We start from the raw sequence: 25470 nt of genomic DNA on the forward strand, positions 1-25470 counted from the left end.
ATATTGGTTTTAGCATGTTTTCATCTTAAATAAATAAGTAAATAAATAGTTAAATGATTAAATTAAACAGGGTGGCAAGTTTGTGGGACATTAATAGCAGAATATGGAAGAATGGAGGGATGGGAAAGGGATAAATGAAAGGAAACGGTACATGACAGTTATGGATGAGTAAAAACGAAGCAACTGACAGGTGAAATACATATATTGGGCTGTCAGTTGAGTCACTGTATGATGTAGGTCACTAAAAGGTCCTCTATATCACTCAGGATTCCTTTGTATCAAACACACCTGATTCAGCTCATCAGCTGAGTGACAGTTTGTAAAATGATGATTGACACGCCTGTCAGCCAATCACAATCGTCTCTAAACGTTCCGCCCTCCATCAGCGACTCCTCTAAATAAACCTGCAGTGAGAACAGAGGCTCCACGAAATTAGTAAGAATTATTAGAGTAAGTAATGGAGTTAAAGTGTTACTGAGGACAGTTTAATTCAGACACACACTGTCTGAGCGTCTGAAGGGTGGAGCTGCTTTTATTTCATGCCTGAAGCTGAAAAAGTTCGGGACTAATCTGTGGAAGACCGCCCTCCCAGCTCAGTGACAGAACTACAGTTACTCTGAGGTGAGTTAAGATAAACTTTATCTCGGTCAACTTTTCCATCTGTATTTCCTATAAAAGATTTTAATATGATGATACTAAATAACGTTACAGACAAAATGTTAAGATCATTTAGCTAACTAGTTAGCTAGGTTAGCTTCATTTAGCCGCTCACAGTTAGCTTGATAAATCAGCTCCAGTGTTAGCTTCAGCATTAGCTCTTCTGAAGGGGGTGGTGAGATTAGCTAAAAGCTGCCGCTCGTTAGACCTGGAAACCTGCGGCTTTAGCTTTAGCTTTTAACTGTGCAGGAACAGGAAAAACCTGCTTTACTTTTAATGTAAGTCAATGGAACCAGACTGCTTTCCAAGTAATTTTGGGCCATTTCTGTTGGTCCATTCATCATGAATTTTACATACAATGTAGAGGACCATGAGTACTTTCAAATTATGTCAAAAACCGAAAAACCTCAAAAAAGGAGATTTTCTTACGACAACACAGTTTTTATATATTCAGTTCTGAAACATGGATGTCTGCTCTGAACAACTTGCATTATTTTTGAAATCTCCAGCCCTGATTGAGTGAACTCACTTTAAGTTGCTAAGTAGCTAGTTAGCTAGTTTACTCTGTCTATAGCCAATGTGTCATGTGACACAATCCTATCCGGCCGCAAAAATATTTTAGTTTTCTATTAATATTAGCTCGTTTCACAATGCACTGCACTACAGTCCCCAGCATGCACTGCAGCGTAATGTGCTCCGACGCCTACCCCAACAACAGTCAATGGGACAGCGGTTACACTTCAGTTCTACACAGTTCTACACAGTTCCACACCAGACGTATAACCAAACACACTAACTGCAGTTCAGCCAGTATAAATACCTAACGTCAGCTCAGCAGCTCTGAAATTGAGCCCAGTGAACTTGCGGCCAGGTGTCTAGTTCAAGCAAACAGGTAGGTTTAAAAGACAGAGCGTTTCAGTTTTGAATATTTCAAGTATTCGCGTAATATTTCAAGGTCTACTAAAAGTGCTTATATTTTACTGTTGAAATTTTTGCTTATTTTCAATAAACAGTGGTCAGTTTGGGTTATTGCAATCCGAATGCCACCCCCTCAAATGTTCACCCCACCTTGTGCATAGCTGAATGTAGGTAGGCCTACTGCTTCAAAAAAGCTCTCAAGTAAGAATCTCATTTCAAACAACTTCTGCTGCTACTTTTGAGTTTGCCTGGCAGCCTTATTTTCTTGAAAGTAATTGCAGTTTTACAGTGTAGAAGGCACTGTAAAATATAAGCTAAAGGCTTGTAATTAAGGTATAATAAAGTGCTACTGTGTATATGTGGGGGGGACTATTTAAACTCAAGAACTGTACAGTGAATTCTTTACTTTCCGGTACATAATGTCCAAATAGAAGTGTAGCCACAGCAAAGCCCATGCCGTATTGGCTAAGTACATTTCAGCAGATTGTACCAGGGTGTTGCAACATGTAGCCCTTCCTCAGGTTGCAAGAGTATTTGATTGCAGCTCATGTCATGATTGGCTCAAATGAGAAAACAAGCACACTCACATACAGCATTTTCTGCTTCTGAACCACTTCATGGGCATATAAGATCAACAGTCCCACATATATAAACACACTATATTTACATTAACAAAGACTTTAAAACAGCAATTGGCAACAAATCACTGAATTTCCTTAAAAAAAGAAAAAATAATGAATTAAATTGACATTAATAATTGGGCTCTGTCTGCAAACAGTGGTGCAATGCTATGCACATTCCTGCTGCTTTGCTTTGGGGTACATAGAAATCAAAGTTAGGAAGAATTAAAGGGAGTCTACACTGTGTGAACTGAAGGTTATTTTATCTGGTAATCTTCTGTTCTGTACTTCCTGTTAGTAGTGGGTGGTACGGCCAAAAATTTGTAATGCTATAAGTAAAATTTCTGACTCAAACCTAATTTTGTAGGTGATACAGTGGCTTTTTATTCTAGGGATGTCTCTTTACTTTAAAATAAGAAGCATTTTTCACAACCAAAATAATTCTGAAATATTTTTATAGAGCAAAATAATAAAACTGAACAATATGTAGATAAACCTATGTCAGTATTGCCTTCTGACACTAGCCCCACAGGACCAGCAAAAACGGCGTTAAAGGTTGTTGATGGCATTCTGTTTTCTACAGTGCTGAAGTTGACTTCTTATTCGCCAGCTTTTTGTCCAAATTTTCCGTTCCACCTTAAATGGAGCACCAGTTACATCCTGGTATCTGAATGTAATTGCTGCACCATTTAGGAAAAATAAAGAAGTGGAATACTACACTACTACTTCCCGAATACCCTTGGTGCATAACTGCGTTTTAAAATCCATATTCTCCCTCATAAAACCTCTTAAGACTTAATAGTAAATTGGTGCAGGAACCCTAGTAATATTTTTCCCACTTTATAGACCTGCACATATTTGTACTGCTAATTTAACTCGTTCGTTGAATAAAAGGCTTAAGTTCAAAATACAATTTTATCGGAAAAGAGATACAAGCTAAATAAGTTGAAGTTGTTTTGTTTGAGATAATACAGACTTGTACCACTCTTTACTTAGTATTGTATGTATTAATTTCAGTAATTTCAAAAGCTTAGTAAATTCTAAGCTGTTCTACAGTATTGATCTAAGTTAGCTAGGTTACTATCGCTTGGATGAGCTAAAGCTACTGTCAGTGCTAAGCTACTGTGAGCTATTGTGAATAACGTTATTAAAGTCTGAAGGTCTCCACAGGTTGTCACAAGTTTCTTGAACATGATGTCTAAAATTGTTAGCTAGCAAATGGTTAGCTACTGCAAGTTCCAAATTGCCAAATTTGCCAAAACTTGGCAGATTTGTAATGAGCTAAATGTGTGGCTAACTAACTCACTTAGCTCACCCGAACCACCAGTGTAAGCATAACTAACAAAATATTAACTAGGTTAGTTAATAGTTAGTTAACACCAGCTCAAACGTTTCACACAGAATAATACAAGTGTCAGTAGTTTACCTCAGACATTAACATGCACTTAATAATCCGATCATTATCAGATTTTGGCAGTTATCTGATGATTCAAGTGGTCATGTGAATGGCATACTCTGATTTCATAGACTGGATAAAGGCATAGCAATACGATTAAGACTTGGATTTTAGCTCAGTAATCAGATTTTTCAGCGCATGTACACCCTTACTTGGATTTCCTTCATTTTCTTAGTCTGCACATTTGCAAAAACAGATCGCTGTACTAGAAACAGCAAGAGACATTTAATACAGCGCCCATGAGATGGCATCAAGCAAGGCTGAAACCAACTACATCCTTGACGAAATGAAGGATTTAAATATTCATCTTTACTGTAATTAATTTTAATTGCAATTGACATTTAAATTGCCTTTTTTATTCATTATATGCAGTTATTAAAGTACAATCCTATATAGGCAAATTGACTGATTAGCTATCTGTGCAGTTGACTGATTAGCTATCTGTGCACTCTGTGTCGATACTCAGTAGCTTCTAACTGACAGCAAAAACAGCTCAAGCTCAAATAATCTTATTCACCCAACTCAGTGGATGAAAATACACTCAATTCATATTCTGCTTTGTACATATAAACATATGACTGTGAAAGCTAACAGCTTTGGAAAATAATTGCGTAATAATTGTTACAGGCCTACTAGCTGGATAACATTTGCTAATCCAGTAAGTTTCTTGTCTGTTGATGTTGGCCAGCTGGTCTGAGCTGATTCTTGTGTTCTAGAGCTTGTCTAAGATGGTCAAGGTTGTTGACCACATCCAGCTGGGCTAGGCAAAAACTCCCTGTGCTGTTCAACTGGTGAAGCTGGAAGAACAGCTTGGTCAAGCTAGTGTTGCTGGTCGACCAACATGGTCATACTGGTCATGGGGGTAGACCAGTCAAACCACCTAGCAAATGAAAACATAACCTATTTGGGTCAAGCTGGCTATCAGGCCTGTATTGCAGCCATTTTCAGTTCCCTATTTGCTGCTGGGTCCTTTTGGCCAAGAACATTTTACTTTTTAGCCCTGATGTTCTCAACAGTCACTTATACTTCAGGTTTTTCTCAAGGTGAGATGCATCCACCAACTTTTGAGGCATTTGATTTGATCACTTGAGATGCTTTCTCTTCCTCTTGCTGCTGTCTTTGCATCATCAGTAAAGACAATGACCGGTTCTTCTAGCAGCCTACATGCTCATTCCATGTTTCACATTTGAGGTGCTTTGGATCATGAGAAGTTCCTTTTTTCCTCTGCATTTACCTCATTCATCACAGTGTTACAGCCTAATCTTTGTCTCATCTGTTCATAAGTCTTTGTTCCAGAACTTTGTATGTAAGCTGCTTATTATTAAACTCTGCCTTGACCTCTCACTTCCTGAGACTTTCTTGTGGTTTGCATTTTGTGGTGAACCCTCTGAGGTCATGCTGGTGTATTCTTCTCTTCATGAGAGCCTTTGGCTATTTTTATATTACAAGCCTTGTTGCACAGTTGACATTTTCTGCTCTGATCAGTTGTTTCTGCCTTTATGGGTCACGCTTGTTAGAGACCCATAGCTTCTGTCTGTCATTAGTGTGAATAGACATCAACTCAAAGTGTCATATTTACAAGATAATCCATTATGTACTAGTGAGGCAGTTCAAGTTGGCCAGTGCTGATAGTGGATGATAATGATGATGTGCAGTAAATTGTGAGGTTAAAAAACTGTTGAATATTGAATTCTGAATGTCACCATATGCACATTTTGGTGTTCCTTGTCAACTACTGTGGTCTTCTGTGGTCTGCCAGTTTGTTAGCAATTGTGTGTCATGGCTCCATTTGGTTGGAAATTCTGTACTTTTATGGTATTTATGGTTACCTTTTTTTGGTACTGATGTTTTATTTAATCGTGCAGCCCTGAGCCACATCCACTCTCACGAAAGCGCATAGCAGTATCTCTGAACGTCTGTACTACTAAGGAAAATTCAACTACTTTTTCAACACTCGGCATTACTGAATGTTAGATTCAGGTTAGATGCGAAATTTAAGCGAAGTTTATATAATCAGATTTCTTTACAATGGTGTTGATAGGAACCAGAGGTCCCAATGTCTACAGCTGTAATATATAGCCATTTATTTACTATCCAAAATGACCAGTGAACCTATATGTCTTCTGAGTTTTTATATGTAATGCTGATGATGGTAAAATGGTGACAAATCTACTACGTATGTATCTCTCCCCCATGAATGTATTTTAAAAATATTTTAGACAAAAATTTATCAGAACTACCGTAAGCAGTGTCTCAGACAGCACGCAGTGCATTCATAACCATATCATGTGATAACTTTTTGTGAGAGAGCTTTAGAAGCTTTGGACATCTAGTTCATATCACATCTATCATAATTTCTGATAGATGAAGAGGCATCATTTTCATACATATTATTGATTTTTGTTCATTTTTTAATGTAATTTTTTAAAAAATAATATAACTCAGTATTTTGTGTCAAGTCCTGGTCTACCGCGAGTGCAGCCTGAGCCTTTCTTCTGACTGCTCTGTTAGTTTGTTGTTTTGGTTATGACTTTCTTGCTTGTATGTTGACTTGATGCCTGCCTCCCTTTAATAACCCTCTTTTCTGTTGACTGACCAAGACCTTGGACTGTAAACAAATACTCTGTGCTCTTCCATCTAGTCGAGTTCCAGTTTCTTATACTGCTAAGCTCACAGGTGCTTTCTTGCTTCTTAACTCTTACTGATTTGGTTGTCTCTGGTTAATTTATTCTGACTTTTCAGTCTCATGAGGGCCTGCCTTACTGGCAGTGAGTCTTATTTGGTTCTTCAAATGTTAGATAAAGTCCAGATGCAAATGTCATACCAAGAATCAACCACAGACTTTTTGTTAGCTTTCTTGTGCATGACTTATTGATGCAGCAAAACACAGCTGCTCAAGAAACAACTGAGCAGCCAACTATGAAAGTTCTTTTGTTTGCCTGAAAAGGGAGGACTGTGTATAAAATGTACAGGGTTGTACATTTGCTCATTCTGTTTTTTAAACATGCAGCCAAAATTTTGATTTAGGAGCACTGGTGCAGGAACAGATTTTGATCCAGAGAGATTAGCACTACGTTTTGCATGTTCATTATGTGTAAATACAAACGTGTAGATTTTCAAGGTTTAGTTAAGGACTACTGGTTCACTGTTTTTTTTTGTCTTTTGCCTTCGCTGTGGTCTCATGGCAGTGAATGTAAATCTTATGGGTTAAAAAGTTTGTTTTACTGCGTGCTGCACAGAAACAGCCGATACCAGTCTCAGCTACGTATTTGCAATGCATTGCACAGCAGTATTGGCCAATACAGCACCATCAAATTAATCTAACAGCCCAACAAATCAAATGCTAAGCAAAGCAAACAGGATCTAAACAGCTTACTTAGAAAACAAAGAGACATCCCAAACAGAGCAAACAATTTAATTGCATTGAGAAGTCTAGTTAGGGAAAAATTACATTGTTTTACAAAACGCTATTTCAGTAAATGTTAAACTGTCAAGACGTTACAGAAAAAAAGGCTGTCCATCAAATGGGCTTGGAGGCCAGACTTATGACAACTGCTGGTACAAAGACAGTTGGCCAGATTCAACTCGGCGGTAACAGCTCACCGTCACACAAAATGTGCGTCACGGTAAATAAGAGTTATTCATAAAGTCACTGTGGTGGTGATTAGCACACGTCTTTTGACGCTGCAGCATTTTCACCAGTGCCCTTGGCAAGAGCCAATTAGAGCTCATACATATTGTCCCATGACAAGTGAAGCTCCAGTTGGCTGTCAAAACAAACAAAACCAAAAAACAGAAAACCAAAATTCTCAGAAACAGAACTATGGGTTTTCAGGGAAGTTCTGACCAATAATAGTAAGTTTGGTAAAGATACTTTTAACTTTTAATCAGGAAACAAGTTTTTACCATAAACATAGTATAAAAAAATCTAATTATAACATCTTAGAATTTCTCAATTGAATAAATAATAATAATAATAATTATAATTATAATAATAATTCAAGCCAATAATTCAATTTCAAATTCATGATAATTACAGTAGTAATTTTGCTAGCATGAATGGAAGTTTAACAATTGGCAATATTTATTACAATGTGTGAAAATTAATATGTGAAACACACAAATTAAATTTTAATTAGTAAATATTTAATTCTTGATGTCAGGAATTTGATTTACACATGTGAAAAATATTAAATATTGACTAGTACAAATTCAGTTTTTACCTGTAAGGAATGCATTTTTGCTAGTGAATATGTAATTTTCACATGTGTAAAAAAAATACTTTCCACACACAGGAGGGAGATTCACCAAACATGGAATCTGATGCAGGAAGAAGAGGCTGTTTCAAGTACAGTGCATTCCGCTTAACCAATCACAAAGCTGACGTCTCTTGTCCCGCCCGCACAAAACATTTTCAGAGTTAGAGAAACTAAGCGAGTTAAGGCTAACCGTGACTTTAATTTGTCCCAGTACCGTCATTAAAAATCTGGATAATAATTTTAGTTCTGTAAGGGGGCGGAGCAGGCTAGGAGTGTTGGACAGAGAGCTGTCAATCAGGCTGCTTATTAGCCACCCCCACACAGTTTTTAGAAACGTCTCATCAGCGGTTTTTAAGCCGTGTTTTATCATATTGTAGCGACTACCAGAGAACCAATTTCTTAGTCACTTGCTCGGTTGGACAGAATGTCCTTTTTTTGCACGCATCCAGTAAACAAACTGAAAACTTCCTGTTGATTGGTGTCCTCATTTATTGGGCCATTTCTGTATATGAACAAACTCTCTTACTGGAGGTGATAAAGCATGATCACCAGTGATGAAGATGACAGAACATTGCAAACACAAATTGCGGTACTATGATCCAGTATGTGCATTTCCAGGCTTTGTTTTGTTAAGGCAGTTGCGGTGAGAACCGTATGTTCCCACCACCCGAGCACCTTTCCTTTCGGTGATTGTCTTGTGACTAATTTGTCACCCGACACAACACCTTGTGCAGCTTGGTCCCCAGTGCTCCCAAACCGGTAGTCAATATATTTACAAAGATAAACTACATATTAGTCTAATTGGGCACATACACAAATGTATGTCTTACATTTTTCATTCAAGCTTTGTTGGATGTTTAATATAACACTCAAGTTTAGTATCACACAAACATTATTAATATTTTACTCTGTATTCCCTGGGACTTTAAATGAGCTCATGCGCTCACATTAAATAAAAATCATTGTACTTATTTTTTGCCTCTGCCTTTTGCCACTTTTTCACAGGGGGTGAGTATTAGAAGAAGGCTTTCACCTGCACTATTTATTGGCCAACTGCTTTGGAGTGACAGGTCTTCTAAACACATAGCCACACCCACTCCAAGAGCCACGATCTTCCTCAACATGGCGGAGCACTTGCATACTGAGCATAGTCATGCCAAGGAGGATTGCGCTGACATGTTTGCCCTTATGAACGATGCTTGGTCATATTTATTGGTGTAGCACACACTCAGAGTTCTGTGTCGAACTGTGTAAAATACATGTTTTGGTAAATAGGTAGCTGTTGAACAAAGCTGTACCATCTTCTGAGTGTGCAGCTGCTAACGCTAACTAAACTCAGCAGTATTAGCCAATATGGCACAATCAAATTAAACTAACAGGCTGCCAAAACAGATGCTAAGCAAAGCAAACAGCATCTAAACACCTCATGAGCTCATCAACTGGTAACCGAGCCACTGAATCAGGTGTGTTGGGTGAGGAAGTCGTTGCTCTGGGTCGAGGGAAGTAACGTTAAGGTAATCCGTGCTCTGGGTCGAGGGAAGTAACGTTAAGGTAATCGGTGCTCTGGGTCGAGGGAAGTAACGTTAAGGTAATCCGTGCTCTGGGTCGAGGGAAGTAACGTTAAGGTAATCGGTGCTCTGGGTCGAGGGAAGTAACGTTAAGGTAATCAGTGCTCTGGGTCGAGGGAAGTAACGTTAAGGTAATCAGTGCTCTGGGTCGAGGGAAGTAACATTAAGGTAATCGGTGCTCTGGGTCGAGGGAAGTGACGTTAAGGTAATCGGTGCTCTGGGTCGAGGGAAGTAACGTTAAGGTAATCGGTGCTCTGGGTCGAGGGAAGTGACGTTAAGGTAGCACTGGCATAAACACAGTAAACAGTTGAAATTACCACTTATTACTGACAGCTATGAGTTACTGCTGCCGTGAGATAGCTGATACGTGGCAGTGTTTAATTACTACCAAGGAAAAATGTTGACGTGTCATGGTTGGCCGTTCCGTTCTAGCATTTATAAAGGCTTTTATGTCAGTCTCTTCTTGTTTCTGCCCACAGAATCCCTCCGTGTCAGTCACTGAGACAGGCTTTGTATTTCAGCACGCCCCTTTACAGAGTGCTGCTGCTCTAAATCACTGTCTTTACATTAGTGCAGTGAACTAACTTCAGATATTTAAGCAGTTTAGTTCCATTTCCAGCACGGATCTCCTAGTTATCCATAGAGGACACTGCTAGGCTAGTTAGCAAACTCGAAAGGTGGTACAGCTTCGTTTATTCATAAACAAGCTTACGTTCATCAATGCCCGAAGTGACAGTTAAATCTTTTTAAACAGGTCCACACAGGACCCATAAACGTGTTACATTAATAATTTAAAAGAATATGACAAACATTGCTCATCATGTCTGATATGCCAAAACAATGCTGCACTCATAGCAGCACTCAGTATGACGTGTTCTGCCATACTAGGGGAGGTTCACACTGAGTGGCTACGTGTTCAGACGTCAAAAAATATATCAGGAAAATCAGGAAATTGAAAAAAGTCAAAGCAAAACCTGACAAAACGTGTGATGAATTAATACCTGAGTGAGCAAAAATGAATAGAAATCTTTTTGAGAAAACAAGTATGATTTAACTTTCATTATTTGGATTTGCTCCTGCCTTCAGCCCAATGACTGCTGGGATAGGCTCCAGCACCCCCACAACCCAGAAAGATAAGTGGCTTAGAAAATGTGTGTCTGTGTGTGTTTGGATTTGCAACAAATTTCTGAAATTTTGATACTCAGTATTTTGCTTGTGGTTTTTATAATTTTATTTGAAACTTCTGGTATAAAATTAACTCCACAGCTTTTTTTCATCCTAGGAACAGAGATAAAATGAAAGCACCTACAAGAAAAGAACATTAAATACTGAATGACTGAAAATGGTAGTTCCTAATGTTGTGCAGGTAATTCTTAAGTGGTTGGGCAAAATAGGAAATCAAACATCCTCTCTGACTAGTGAGAGGAATAAAGAAAAAGGAGAGAATAAAAAAGTTATATTATGTTTGTGCTCATAGATTTTTCTGCATACTGATTTCAAATCAGGTACACCAGTGCTCCTTGGCAAAAAGCTCACTGTAGAACCATCATCTAAATACCCTAAAAAGATGTAAAAACCCTTTGCTCTTAATGCTGACATCCTGCACTTAAGGATGCAGACAAAACAGCAAAAACTGGTTCAGATACCATGATGTGTTAATGTTTCAGTAACTTATAAGGTATTTGTGAAGGGCCACCATTTGCCTTCAGAGCAGCTTGTGTCCTTCTTGGAATGCTTTCCTACGTGTCTGGAGCTGTGTGTAGGTGGCTACTGGACCATTTTACAAGAAGAAAAAGGCTCCAGTTCTTTAATGGGTGAAGGAGGTGAAAATCTAGTTCACACTTTGCGTTCCAAAACTTTCTACAATGGTTCAGTGATGCTGAATGGAAGGCATGAGATTTCGTCTGAGTGTTTGTGAAATCTGACGATAGTTTAGCGATATCTATGCTCATAATCATCTTAGAATATGGGAGCATGATCAAGGAATAATATTTACCCCAGTACAGTGTACCTGGCCTCTAAAATGGCTTCATATTCTTTGGTCATTACACAACCATGCAGAGCAATCATCTGATCTAATGACTCCCGTGAGGTGGCTGCCCACACCGTTATGGATCCACTACCATGTTTATCGGTTGCCAACAGACATTGTGGGTTGAAGATATCCTTTGGTTTTCTCCAAATGAGAACACAGTAATGTAGGAAGTGCAGGAAAACGGTGAAAGATGATTCACGTTCTCTTTGCCCAGAGGTTCGGGTTTTGTGGTTCTCTCAGTGTTTTATGTGTCTTTGCATATGAGTGGTTTGCAAATGACAGCAGTACCATAAATTCCTGTTTTGCGGAGTTCACAGCATGCTGTTTCTGTGGAGACTAGGGCACAGAGGCACTAGTTCAGTTCTCTGGTCATTTTTGAGGCTAACTGTTCTGTGAAGTGTTTGTCTATCCCTGTCAGTGAGCTCTGACTTGTGGCCGTTCTTCTTCTGCTGATGCAGCTTAAAAGGGAATTCCACTGGAATTCAGACTAGTTTGATGTGAAATGCTCTGTTGTAGAAAAACACCATACCTGTTGGTGATGGGAACCAGACGTCTCAAGCTTTTAACGCCTCTAGAAGTTACCTCACAGAAAGTTTTTACAGAAAAGGATATGCATGTGTTACTTGATGCCTGAGGTGTTTTATGATAGTTTTAAGATAAGAGTTTGGGCTAAAACATAAAATCCATTCATGATGGAGAGCCATATCTGGGGAGTAATAAGGCATTTTTTCAGATCTATCAACGTTTTACCATTATCAGCATTTACATAAAATCATTGAACACACATGTAGCTTCGAGGTTATTTTGATAGTAAACAAAATGGCTGTATTTGCATTGTAGATCTCATGACCTCTGGTTCCCTTCAGCACCACTGTGAATAAAATTAGTTTCTCCTCAGTACACCATTTTGCATTAAACCTTGCTGAATGACTTTGTTTCCTCTTCAGCAATTTATTCATTTATAAATTGTGGTGGAATTTGGTGGAATTCCCCTTTAACTGTGTTTGCTACACAATACCAGTCAAATGTTTGGACACATCTACTTCTTATTTTTACTGTTTTTCACATTTTACAGTAAGAGTGAAGGTGTCAAAGCTGTGAGATAACACGTGGATTGATTCAGTGACCAGAAACTGCTAACTAAATCCATCATCATTTTAAATAATGTTGGGGTGACATTGTGGATATTTGGTCGCAAGCAGTGTAGGCTGGTTTTATTCAGTGCACACAAATACTGTGGTGTCAGCAAAGAACAAAACATGGGAGACATAGTGCTTTAAGCAAATGCTCTGTTATTGAACATAGCAGCAGGGGAGATCCACCGCTCAGCACTATCGAACGGCAGGTCAATTCTAGCTAGGGATGCATGGATACCGATGCTGGTGTCAGGCCAATACCATGCTCATTTACCAGTACTTACAAAGAATCTCCAATACCAACATTCCGATACCCTCCGATACTATCTGACGTTAGCAGAGTGTACACTTCCACACTAACGAACAAACCACTGAAGCTAGAACTGAGGGAGGCTCTGCTCACACAGAGAAATGTTACTGACTCCGTGGAGGTTGGACACAGTCATTGTTCACCCGCCAAACCTACAAGGTGTGATTTTAGCCCATTCTTAAACACACATTGACAGCAGCTTCCCCAGTAGGGGTGGAGACATGTAGGCCAGCGAAACGGAGGTGAAAAGTCAACATTTCCTACCAAAGTCTGTATGTGCTGACTTTGACTGAGTAATGGTGAGATACAAACATTAATACAGTGATTTTTTGTAAAAATAGGCTGCAGAGAGATTGTTATATCGTGTAGTGAGTCACCAGAGAACAAGACTTCTAAAATCGCACAGTCTATGAGGACATTCAACTACCGCGCAACCAGCCAAACGATACTTCACTGCACAAACCACCTCACAACCCAGCACAGAACGACACAAATAACATGTACACTTGAGACTAACATCAACTTATTTACACTTTTAAAGTTCGAGCCAGTAGCAGATCACTAAAATACTTTAAATGGAACAAGGCAAAGTAGCAATTTCATTTTAGTGTTTCCTGCACTCAGGCTTTGCTTGAGGGGGCACAGCCACCCAAGTATATTTTTGTACCGTTTCTAAAGCATTTTATATTGTTTTGGATAAAGGATATCAACATTCTGCATAATAAGAGATGAAGTATCAGCTGCTTTTGATTCAACATTTCTTTTGTTCAGTGCTGCATGCTCAGAAAAAGGTTACATTTTTTTTTTTTTATTTCAAGTCATGCATGCTTTCATTTATCACACCCCTCTTCCAGACCTGAGGGAAACACAGTTTAGATGAACAAAGGTGATATTTTACACCAATTCAAACCTTAAAAGCACTTCAAAACAACTACTGTTTCACTTTAAACATGTTTTACATTTAAGTTTTTTATTTTGAAAATAAATTCATATATAGGCATTAGTTTCATTGTTTATAGAAACAGCTTGTCTTAGAAACAAATTTCAAGCAATTAGGCATGGTCCTTAAGGCTTATGGAAAACACACATTCAATCACGTGTGTCGAAACTTTGCCATGCTTTTCAAGACTGATTCCTTTTAAACATTAAATAACTTTGCAGCTTTTGTAGACTGCTGTTCTTGCAATTCTGTTGTTGCTTATTTGGCTTCTTTGGAACTCTGTTGCCTCATGGTGCTTGCAAATCAAATTGTTGATACTGTTAATTACTGTTTAACATTGTGTAACTAACTGGTGTAACAGCTTTTAAAGTTATGAATTAGTCAAGGTTTTTTGTCATATGGTGTTTCCATGATTTTACCTATAACCTGTATGTACTACAACTTCATTATGCACAGTAACTGCATGACTAATCTATACAAGAATTTTGGCCACTGATCAGCCGTTTTCAGTGAAAACAGTGTTCTGCTGTCTCACTCCTTAATTTCTGCTTTATGCTAGTTTGTTCTGTTGCAAAATAACTGTTGATGGCAACTCCAGAAGAGGCAGGGTGTTGGCTTCTTTTGGCTCCATACCACAAAGTCTTCACTCTCTGCCTTCATCTTCATGCAATCTAGATATGTGGCCTTATGTTTCCTGTCAAAGAACGCTTGAGGACATCTACTTCCCCTATTTGTAGGGAGGGGTTGGCTTTGTGGCTTTTGGTGGTGATGTGAGAAGGGTCACACGGGTGTGAAGGAGCAGAAGTAGGGTCATAATTTGGGCTGGAGAGACAAATATATATTTATATATGCACATATACAGAGACCTGCATAATAACAGCTGGCTCCAGACACTGAAGGCATCCACATCATCACTGTGAACTGGGTGGAAGGCTCACCATAATCAGGTACTGACAATGGACACCCACTGACACTCATTCTGTCTCACACACATGTGCGGTCATTCTCTGTAACCCTGCTCTCAAGTGATGCTACTCACTTCCAGTGCAGTGGTATGACATCATTTCTGTGCTTCAGACTTGCATTTTGTATGTGCATTTTATTCTGTGTGTTAAGGGGTACACATTGCCGAATGCCCAGTGCTCCTGGTCACAACATTTCACTTGTTGGCCTCTAAAAATGCAAACACTGTGGCCCAAGGGGCCGCTGGCTCTAGGGATTTTCTCCTTTTTAACTAACGTACTTGGTTGGAAATAATTGCATTAAATAAGATTTTGTTAGTTGCTAATGTGACTGGCTGGTGACTGTTTTGGTCCCCCTTATTACAAAATGCATATTACACATTACATATTTTCTTTTACAAAGCAACACCTGACTGTTTTTTGGTATTAAATCATGCTTGTTAATTGTAAATACAATGAATATACAATAAACATGTTTTTGTTACTGTGGCTACAAATTCTTGGCCACAGGATTCATTGGCTCCATGGCCTGGGTGACCAATGCAGATTTCATTTCCATCAACTCGTGTGGGTGTTGTCTCTTGTTAGGCTTTCAGGAGCTGGACAGAAAGCCTTATGCTGCTTGCAAGTGCAAGTCGGGCAGTAGTTTTCTCCGAAGACTGACTATGACCTCATTCATCAAGCCTATTAACTTGCCAGGCTGCCCAGTTTTATGGGTGTATATAATTTTATGTTGTATATCAGTTAAGTGTTTTTGAACACAACAGAGCAGAAATAAAATCCTTGTTGTTAGAAATGGTAAACAGTGGAGGCTCTTTACTGAAAGATTCACTGTAGAACTGCAACATACAAGGTAATGTTAACATTAATAGTATCTTGATGTTAGTTGCAAGCTTCAGGTAAAAGCTACAGAATGTCTTTATAAACATCAAATATCCGTATGTAATCTGGAATTGCAAAAAAAGTTCATGTGACCCAGCATTAGCTAACAAATCGTTAAAAATCCTACTGTTAAATAAAGAGCACTAGCAGAAATTGGTATTATTTGATATTTATGGCCCAAACTAAAGGCCTGCCTCTGATCGTCATGGTTCACCACTGACTACTGGCCTTTCCCAAACCAGTCCCTTCCCACCAGCACTTCTTTACAGTGTCACTCCATAAGACATTACACTCACAGCTGTGGAGGGTTCTCCTAGTGATGGGAGAGGGTTTCAGTGCATAGCTGAACTTAAGTATGCACTTTGCGATGCCCTCTCCATGCTCCAGCAGAAGGAGGAAGCTGCCATGACTATGGATAGACTTATTGTGTGCTGAGCAATGTTATCATCATTGGGAAGAAGGTATAATATGCTACGTTCACATTACAAGCCTCGTTGCTCAAATCCGATTTTTTGCTCAAATCTGATTTCTCTGACATGATGGTTCACACTCGTTTAGGTAAGTGATTCAAATCTGTCATTAATGTGAACGCACCGGCGTCCTGAAATGACCCGCATGCGCACATCTTGCTCAGTAACGTCATGTGAATGAATCACATGCGTCACGTGCATCATCAGCAAACAGACTAACGAACAGAACGAGAGGATAATTAACTCAGCTCTCAGCTGTTCATCATTAGAGCAAGGAGATGGCGAAAAGGTGAGAAGTGTTGCTTTTCCATCGTTTATAGGCTTTAACTTATGTTCAGCACTGCTGCCATGGTAACAGTTAAATGATGGTGCATGAGCTATGGGAAAAAAGCACATGAATTCTGATCTGAGCTTTCACATTAAGATCACATGGCCACAAATTGGATATGTATCAGATCACATAGATATGCATCCATATCACACAGGACCACATATGAAAGTGGCTCAGGTCGGATTTGAAAAGATCAGATTTGCGTGTCCACACAGCTCTGAAAACATCAGATCTGAGTCACATTGGGGCAAAAGATTGGATTTGTGCCACTTCAACCTGGTAATGTAAACGTAACCATATTTAAAAAAATTTAATTTTAGTTGAACCCTGCACATTCTGTGCTTTATTTAAGCACATGGTAAAAAAGCTTTATGAAACAAATACTCCAAAGTCTTATGTGCATAATCAAAAATAATATTTGATTAGATAGTAAGGTGGAACCAGACAGAGCCAGTTTAAGGGGAGTATGGACACCTTCAATTTCTCACATTATGTAAAAAATTGACTGCAAAAATGCTAGAGGGCGCCCTCGAGCAAATCCTCACTAAATGGGGATGACTGGAGCTATTTATCATTTTTCTAGCCATATGTACAGGAACTCCGTTTAATTTAGGAAAGTAGACGTAGAAGATGTAGTTCATTAAAAAATCATCAGAGAAACCTTACCAGCATTCTTCTGTTTTTCCACAGCAATAAGGCACAGTTTGGAAGTTCTATAACTGGAGTTCAGAAGTGCTCAAAAATATAATGGCAATGTTTAGTGTTTTATGCTAAAATGAGTGCATTTTCTGTATAAAATGAAATTAAGCATTTACAAACTAAGATTTTGCACAAAAGCTCCACAGGAACTCGTTCATTTCAGACTCCCTTGAAAGCGCCCTCTAGCACTTGACAAACTTGGCATTACTGAGTAGCAGTTCTCCTCACTAGAAATTCTTTGGTGGAACTAACAAAGTATGCAGTTTCCTTCGTCCTGTGCTTCTGTGGTATGTCGATGTTAAGTCTGCATCGGGGTTGCCTGTTGGAAGATTTTATAGTGCACTCCTATGTCTCTTCACGTGAACGCGCTTATGGAGGTGGAGCGGATAGGCTGAGGGAGTAGGGCTGGAATGAGACTGGGGGCATAACGGACTATAACTTAGAGGCATTCTAACACTAACTTATGGGGAAAAAGACGGTCTCGACTGAATCTGTTGTTTTCCGTGAGTTAGTCATCTCTGGTCAAGGCCACAATTACCATAAATTAGCTCTCCTTACCCTCCCTTGTAATGCTAATAAGCTCTCATCCTCTAGTGCTCTTTGCCTTGGCTCTGGGGCTAGCTACTGCTGGCTGCTGCTATGCCGCACTGAATATTCCCACCTAAACTTTTTTTTGTATTAGATGGATTGCTTATGTAACTCTATTGTGTAATGCATCATGATTATATATTTCACACCCCGCCGCCTCTGTTGTGAAGAAATAGTGGTCAAAATTGAGGAACAGTGGTAAACACCTCTTTCTCAAAATTACTGAAACAGGGTGGGCCCGGTTTCATGTCTCTCTCTCTCTCTCTCTCTCTCTCTCTCTCTCTCTCTCTCTCTCTATCTGTCTCTGTCTCTCTCTCTCTATCTCTATCTCGCTCTCTCTCTTTTTTTCTCCTTAATCGTTCTCATGCATTCCTGTGTTTTGTCAGTATCTCACACTCTCACTTGGTTGTGACAGAACATCTGCGATGCGTGAGAAGTTTCAGCGTTATTATGGTCTAGCACTAATGGCCTATTATGTAGCCTTATATTTAAAGGCTACAGCACACATGTAAACAGTAATTATGTAGATTACTTACTGATATACTAGAAATACACTGTCAACAAATCCAGAGAACAATCATTATCATATTTAGAATGTATTATGTCCTGTATTTAAAAATTGCCAATTTGTTTGGAATAATGCACAGTCTTGTGTTATGTAACCACTGTCTCAATATGAGCTAGAAAACACAACCTTTGTGGCGATGGATTCTCGCAGCAGTTCTGCTGTTAATGTCAATATAGAAATAGACCCTCTCGCTTCTCTCTGACATCACTGGATTGAGCTGAAATGTTACATCGGACCCCTGTGTTCCGTGCCGTTGCTATGGATCTGGATGCAGTTCTCTCGTGCCGCTTGTGTTTGTACGGTATGGTTGAAAGAGGAGAGCTTCTGCTCTGATATATTGCTGTTTTTGACAGGCAGTGCAGTGAATGTACAGTCTCTGAGGATTTGGTGTTTATGTAATATGTCTCTCTCTCGTTCTCTCCCTTTTCCTCCCTCTCTCTCTCCCTCTCTCTCTCTCTCTCTCTCTCTCTCGCTGCCTTTCCTCAGCATCCAGCGAACTTGAACTCGGAGAGGAAGCGAGCAGCCCACTTCCTATCGTCATGGTAACAGCATGTGAATGCATTGGGCCATATTGGTGAGCTAGCAAGAGAGAGCGAGAGAGCAGGAGAGTGAAAGAGAGAGAGAGAGAGAGAGAGAGAGTGCAAGTGGGAACTACATCAGAAAACACAGCTCAGTCTCCAGAGCCATCTGAAAGGTAGGTAACGGGGGGATAGGGGCTATTAGGAGGGGGCTTTGAGCGTGCAAATTTCCTAAAATAGAGAGACTTTTTCATTGTCGCACCACAGAATTAGGTAATGTCGTGCACGTCGTACCTACAGTGTCTGCGTCAGTGTTTATTTTGGCCAGGTGACCCTGACTTTGACCGTACAACTTGTAGCTTCTCTTCTCTGCTTGATCTTCACTCACGGTTACGTAATGATAACCACTGTCAGTATGTTTTGATATCGTGCTGTTATTGCGTTTCAGCATTTCTCTCATTAGACATGCGTGTTCATTCAAAATACGACATCTTTGAATGATTTGTGTCGCAGGCACTGGCAATATTGAAATACTTGCTTCGTTTGCAAAGATGTATTTGATATAAGAAGATATAACGTGGCAATATCATACAATTGATTGGATGCACATGTAAATACATGTGAGAGGCGAAATGTGTGAGCTTGACCAGTGTTTCATCAGCTGAATTATTTATCACATTTCTCACATTCAGATTTAGGAAGACATGGGTGTTCATGATTCTTTTTTCCACGCTGTGTAAAAAAAAACAGCGTTTGATGGTAAGACAGACTGAGCAACAAGCACAAACAGATGTTGATCTTTGCAAAACATATACATCGACAGATCATGTTTTGGTGGAATCACTTAAAATGCCTGACTTTGCTCCTGATCTTGCTTGAGTTCGAGGATGCTTCTGCAGAAATGCAGATATTAAAATTCATCCTGCTTTTCTGAAGAGCAAGCATTTAGTCAGTTTGGTGGTGTGTGTCTCTAGCAAGTGTACCCAAACACTTCTCATGTCATAGCACACTGCAACAGCTACAAGAATGCTGTGTGGACGCACCTCACTTGCTTTAGGCGCTTAAAATCTCAGGCTTGTTATATCCTACGGTTTATTATCCACCAACTATATGGACTACAGCACAAACTAGCAGAGAAGTTCTTAAATTATAGTAATGTGTAATAGAAGTTTGGACCTGTCGGTGAATGCTGGCCATATAAGGAGTTAAACCTGGTCTTTCTTTTAGTCGTTTTTGATTTTTAGTCTCTTTTTTTAAGGATGCATGATGATATTATCATATTGGTATCGGCAAATATTTGTTTTAAAAAATATATCAGTATCAGATGATTAGATTTGACTCATATTTCAAACTGATATTCGATGACGTATTTATTGTACTCCTTAAGAGCAGAATGTTTGGGTAATGCTGGGCTACTGTGCTAAAACATCTACAATTAATTCACTTTACTACATTTGTAATCTGCTACAAATAAGGGTTATATTTCTCTGTAATGCTGATCCAGGTGGATTTAGCCCCAGTTCATACTTTTTGTAAATGTTTATATATCAGCATTGGCAGATGGGTTAATGAAAATGATCAGATGTCAGCATTCGGCCACAATTTCTATATTGGTGAATTTCTAGTCATTATTAAATGTTACAACAGCTGAAATGCTGAAACTTTTCCTGCTTTCACGTCAAGGTTTTTTGTCAATAGTGAATGAGTACCAATATTCTTCATATTCTCACTGCTTTTTTGATGTAGTATGTAAACATGTTAAAGTTTCAAAATGTGTTGTTCACTCCATGCAGCCCATATAAGGAAACTCAGCTGCAAAACAGCCTGTTTTGAATTCTGTGATGTCATGATTTGGCCTACAGTAGGTTAGCTTCACCCATTCACGCTGAAGTTATAAGGAGTGTTTCAGCCTGGACTGCTTTTTGCGCTTTTTGAATAAAACACAATACAGGGTGGCCAATCAAAACAGATAACATCAGTTTTAATATATCATGATATATCATTTTTAAAGATGCAGTGTGAAAAACGGCCTGTTTAATTCTAAGCAACAAGGAGAGGTTTGAAAACGGTCATTTTAATTGAATTATGACTGTTTTTGGTACATAAAACCACACAAACATCATGAGTGTGCCTAAAAAAGAAGTGGACCTGGAAATGTTGCAGGCCTTTTAGTATTGCACTTGGTGTTTTTATACGAGTATTATTTGGGATGCATTTTTTTTTACTGCACTAAACTGTGAAGTTGTTTGTAGGTCAAGGGTGATGTCGGTCTTGTGATGAGGTGCTACATACTTCATCTGTGCCCTTGCACTGATTGTTGTTTATCTGAGACAGAGCTGTGTTGCTCTATTGATGCAGCAGAGTATTTATGTAAAGCAGAGAAAGAGAGAGGACGAGTAAGAATGGGAGGAATTCAGGAAATGAAATGAACATGACATTTCTAAACTGCAATAAAAGCTTAATAAACACAAACACAGAGTTCCAGAAATGTTACATTTCAACATTCTTAGGTTATTGTGTTACATATAACCGTCCAAATATTATTAACAGCATTTCTGACGTCTCTCTCACAATCTGCGTGTTTAGCTAGTGTTCATAGATAGATTGAGAGCTGCTTTACATGGAATTTGGGTGCGATTTGTGTGTATTCGTCTTCCTATCTTGCGTGTGGCATCCTACTCAGTGTTAACATCCACTGTTCACCATTACATCTAGCTCTATATACACACATTATATAGCTACTGTAGAGATTCCTTTTAGGTCTGCTCTCGCGCTGTGTATGGTTGAACAGGTAACTGTTGCCATGGTGAACACCCACTCATGTGCCAAACAAAGATCCAGATAGGCTGATATTTTCACTCTCTCTCTTTTTCTTTCCCCCTCTCCTTGCTTCAAAATGATTAGAAAGTGATCTCATCTCTTGGTACTTCAAGCAATGAATTATACTGAGTCACTTAAGTCTTAAATAGCACAAATTAAATATTTGACTTGTTTGGGTTACACCATACTGTGCTGAACTGAACACTTCTCTGTATGACTGCAGGTTGTGTATTTCTCACAATGCACAGAAGAAAAATCCTAAGGAAATGATGGAATCCCACCACATTTGAAAAAGAATCAGTTTTGACACAAATCCCAAAGACTAGGCTGGCTTCCTCAAGAAACATGGAGCACACAGCCCTGTTTTGCCCATCCCAGACCTGGACTGGCCCCAACGTCTCGACTTTTTCGGCTGAGTGGGATGACTCCTTAAACTCCTATCTTTTGGCACCTGATGTGATCAAACCCCCTCCACAATTCCAAGATCCAGAGGAACCCTGCCAGTCCCCACCAACCAGCTCCACAGTCATTAGAAGGAGGGATAAAGAACGGGTTGGCACAGGCACCTCGCAGAAAGAGCGCAGAAGCAGACCTGCCAGTGCCATGGAGCCCCACCGACGTTCATTGTCCCTTTCCACAGCCATCACCTCCAACCCAGCTGTAACTCGCCGACGATGTGAAAGCTATGCCCTGTCTTATCCCAGCAGCAGCTCAGAGGACAGTGGCAGTGATAGCACCTCTGTGAGGAAAGGAGATCATCTTCCTGATGCAGTGCCTCAGTCCAGGGCCCGCAGCATTGTTCTGAGAAAGGCCAAAAGGAAACCAGCCCCACCTGTACGGACTGTGTCCCTGAACAAGCTTGTAGATTTGAAACCTCCAGAGCGTAGAACACAGAGCCTCTACATCCCCAGCGACGGCCCAGAATGTCATGCTCCTTCCGGACCTTATTCCGGTACTTAAGGCAGAGGCTGGCAACTCCGAGCAGTCCACTCATGCTGCTGAAGGATCAGGAAAAGTTCCACTGAGTCAGCCAATCTCCAGCCACAAGCCACTCAAAGAGCTGAAGTCCAGTGAACCATGCAAGTCTAGCTCAGGCCCCTCTACAGGAACTTCCATAAATGAAGCCACAAAGATCCCTTACAACTCTGATTGCAACAACTCCCCATCATCCTCCCGGTCCTCTCCCTCTCAACCCTCCATCTCCTCCCCTACCAAACCACCCGGGTCAGCCTCCCCCTCCAGTGGCTACTCAAGCCAATGCGAGACCCCCACTCAGTCAGTTATAACAGGACCCTCTCCTCTTGGCTGCAGGATGCGTCCCAAACCTTCCAGTGCTGTTCCTGGCCAACGGGCAAGGAACAGCAGGACAAGATTATCCCTACAGTTGCCTGAAACGCAAGAAGCCAGACCTATGCCTAATCCAGAACCCTCCCCTGTCCATCCAAAAGCAAATCGTCGCTACTCAGACACATCTGCCACCACAAGACCTAAGCAAAGACTGAGCAACAGTATGGTGATAATGCCCATGGTGACTCAGGAAGACCTGAACAATGTGCGTTTGCGTTCTGTCAGTAGCTCAGACCTGGACAACACAGCTGTCTCTGGTGTGATAGAGGAGGAGAATGAAAAGGATGGAAGCTCTGCAACTATTCAGCAGAGTCCTAAAGCTAAACCCCCTGTAGCACCTAAGCCACCTGTGTCTAAAAGGCCACCTAATGCTGTGGCAAAGTCCAGTTTGGGCACATCATCTAGTGCAGACCTTCCACCACCCACTACCAGTGTTGGACAAGATGCCATTTATTCAACTGTTAACAAGGTTAAGTCAAACGCTGTTCTTCCATCGCTGTCTAATTCTGGTATTGACCATGAGTATCACCAGGTCCAGCAGCAGTATGATTTTCAGTCTCAACAGCATATAAAGGAGACCATTCGTCCACAGTCCCTATGCAATTCTGGGGCCCCAAATATGCTACCCTTCAACACTGCCAACCACACCAAACCAAGTGAACCCCAAAAGAAGAGAAGAGCACCAGGTCCTCCAGTTGCAAAGAGACCTGATATGGTCTACTTACCTTGTGATAACACATCTGTAATGGGGAATTTGGATAAGCATGCCCAGCTACCTCTCAGTTATTCACAGCCTGAAAGCTCTCAAAAGGAATATCATGTCACAGTATATGGACTCATTCCCACTTACCTACATGACAGTGAAAGAGAACAACCAAATGTACCAAGCTTACCTGGTAAGGACTTTGTAATGATGATGATTGTAGAATGAATGTTTTTAACATTTATTTATGAAGTCTTAGATAACTGATCCCTCATTTCTCTTGACCAGAGCATGAATCATATCGTAGAGTTACAGAGGAGGGACACGTGCCAGATGTTAGTGCTCTGCAGTTGGGGAGTGAAGAGGATGACGTTTTTCTTCACAAGTCCGCATCTCACACAACAGAAGACTTGTTCACAATTATTCACAGGTAAGTTAGTAGCAGTTAAATTATCAAACGTTTATAAATGGTTTGTCTTTATTGTGACTGCCAGGACAAATTCTCCCAAGTGGTCATTTTGTAGAAGACGGAAAAATGTTCCTAACTCTTAAATTAAAAGATTTTATTCCAAGCAGTTTTTTCTTCTCATCTTGAAATTTTGACACAATGTAAAGAGCATGTGGAATTTTCAAATTAAGTAAAAAAACAAAAATTAAAAATCAAAATGGAGATACAAGGAGATTTTGTTCCAGCAGTGATGTTGTGTAGCTCTTGTGCTGTTTGATACCTTACATTTTATAACTGTCTTTGCGCTTTCCAAATATTCCAAATAATTTGCTTTTTGGCAGGTCTAAGAGGAAACTCTTGGGTCGCAAAGACTCCTTTGATAACAAGCAGGGTGACTTGGGCACTCAGACGATTGGTGGCGTTTCCAAGACTACTTCCCAGAATGACAACTTCATGGCTCTCCTGAGAAGAACAAGAAGTGCCAAGGCAAGCTCCGGGAGCCGAATCTCAGCCACAGAGCTTCTGAGGAGCTCAAAGCCTACAGCTACAGGGCCTGCAGAGCTGACTAGTTACAAAAACCTCTACATGATGCAATCACATGGTCCTTGAACCCATATCTGTGGCTCTGTTGTTATCGATGTTGTCTTGGCTGAAAATCACATTGCCACAGTTTTGCTTGCTTAAGCTTGTGAACAATCAGCTTGTAAATATCTGTTGTTTCAGTATATAGTAATTTGGACAATTCTGATTTTGTTTGAAATCTTTGAAATGATTCTTTTTTCGTAACTAAAAACTCAAATATAAGCTCAATAAGTGGAGATTTATATTCTGCAAATTGCAGGAAAAAAAGCTTTATATGTAAATATAAGTACAGAAAGAGTTAGTTATATCTTGTCTAAATGTTATATTGTATGTTCCTGGGCACTTATCTTCTGGCCTGCTTTAAGTGAGTTCAACATTTTGTCAAACAGCATAAAAATGCTGCATAATAATGCTGTATATTGATGACTGTTTCCACATGATACTGCTGTAGATTTGCAAATGTTGAAAGTATTCAATTTTTACCCGTATGTGGTACAATGCATGTAACGACAAATTAGGCATTAACAGTGAATTGGGTGTAATGATTTGGGTGTTATAATAATAAAACATTTGCAGTTCTTAGCTCTTGTTGATGTGTTATATACATTATCAAGACATAAAATATTGCTATTCATCACTGCCAAAATTGCCTG

General features: G+C 39.8%; 1 protein-coding gene across 1 annotated transcript; it reads left to right on the plus strand.

The window, feature by feature from the left end:
- The first annotated feature begins 510 nt into the window (after positions 1-510).
- si:ch73-362m14.2 (NHS-like protein 2) lies at positions 511-25399 on the plus strand. The gene is given in 6 exon segments (XM_036588347.1): positions 511-621; positions 18886-19093; positions 21961-22652; positions 22654-23980; positions 24076-24217; positions 24577-25399. Coding segments are annotated over 4 exon segments (2307 nt in total). The 5' UTR covers positions 511-621; positions 18886-19093; positions 21961-22082; the 3' UTR covers positions 24845-25399.
- Positions 25400-25470: the final 71 nt, after the last annotated feature.

Source organism: Colossoma macropomum, unplaced genomic scaffold (genome assembly GCF_904425465.1).
Source record: "Colossoma macropomum unplaced genomic scaffold, Colossoma_macropomum, whole genome shotgun sequence".
NCBI classification, from domain to species: domain Eukaryota; kingdom Metazoa; phylum Chordata; class Actinopteri; order Characiformes; family Serrasalmidae; genus Colossoma; species Colossoma macropomum.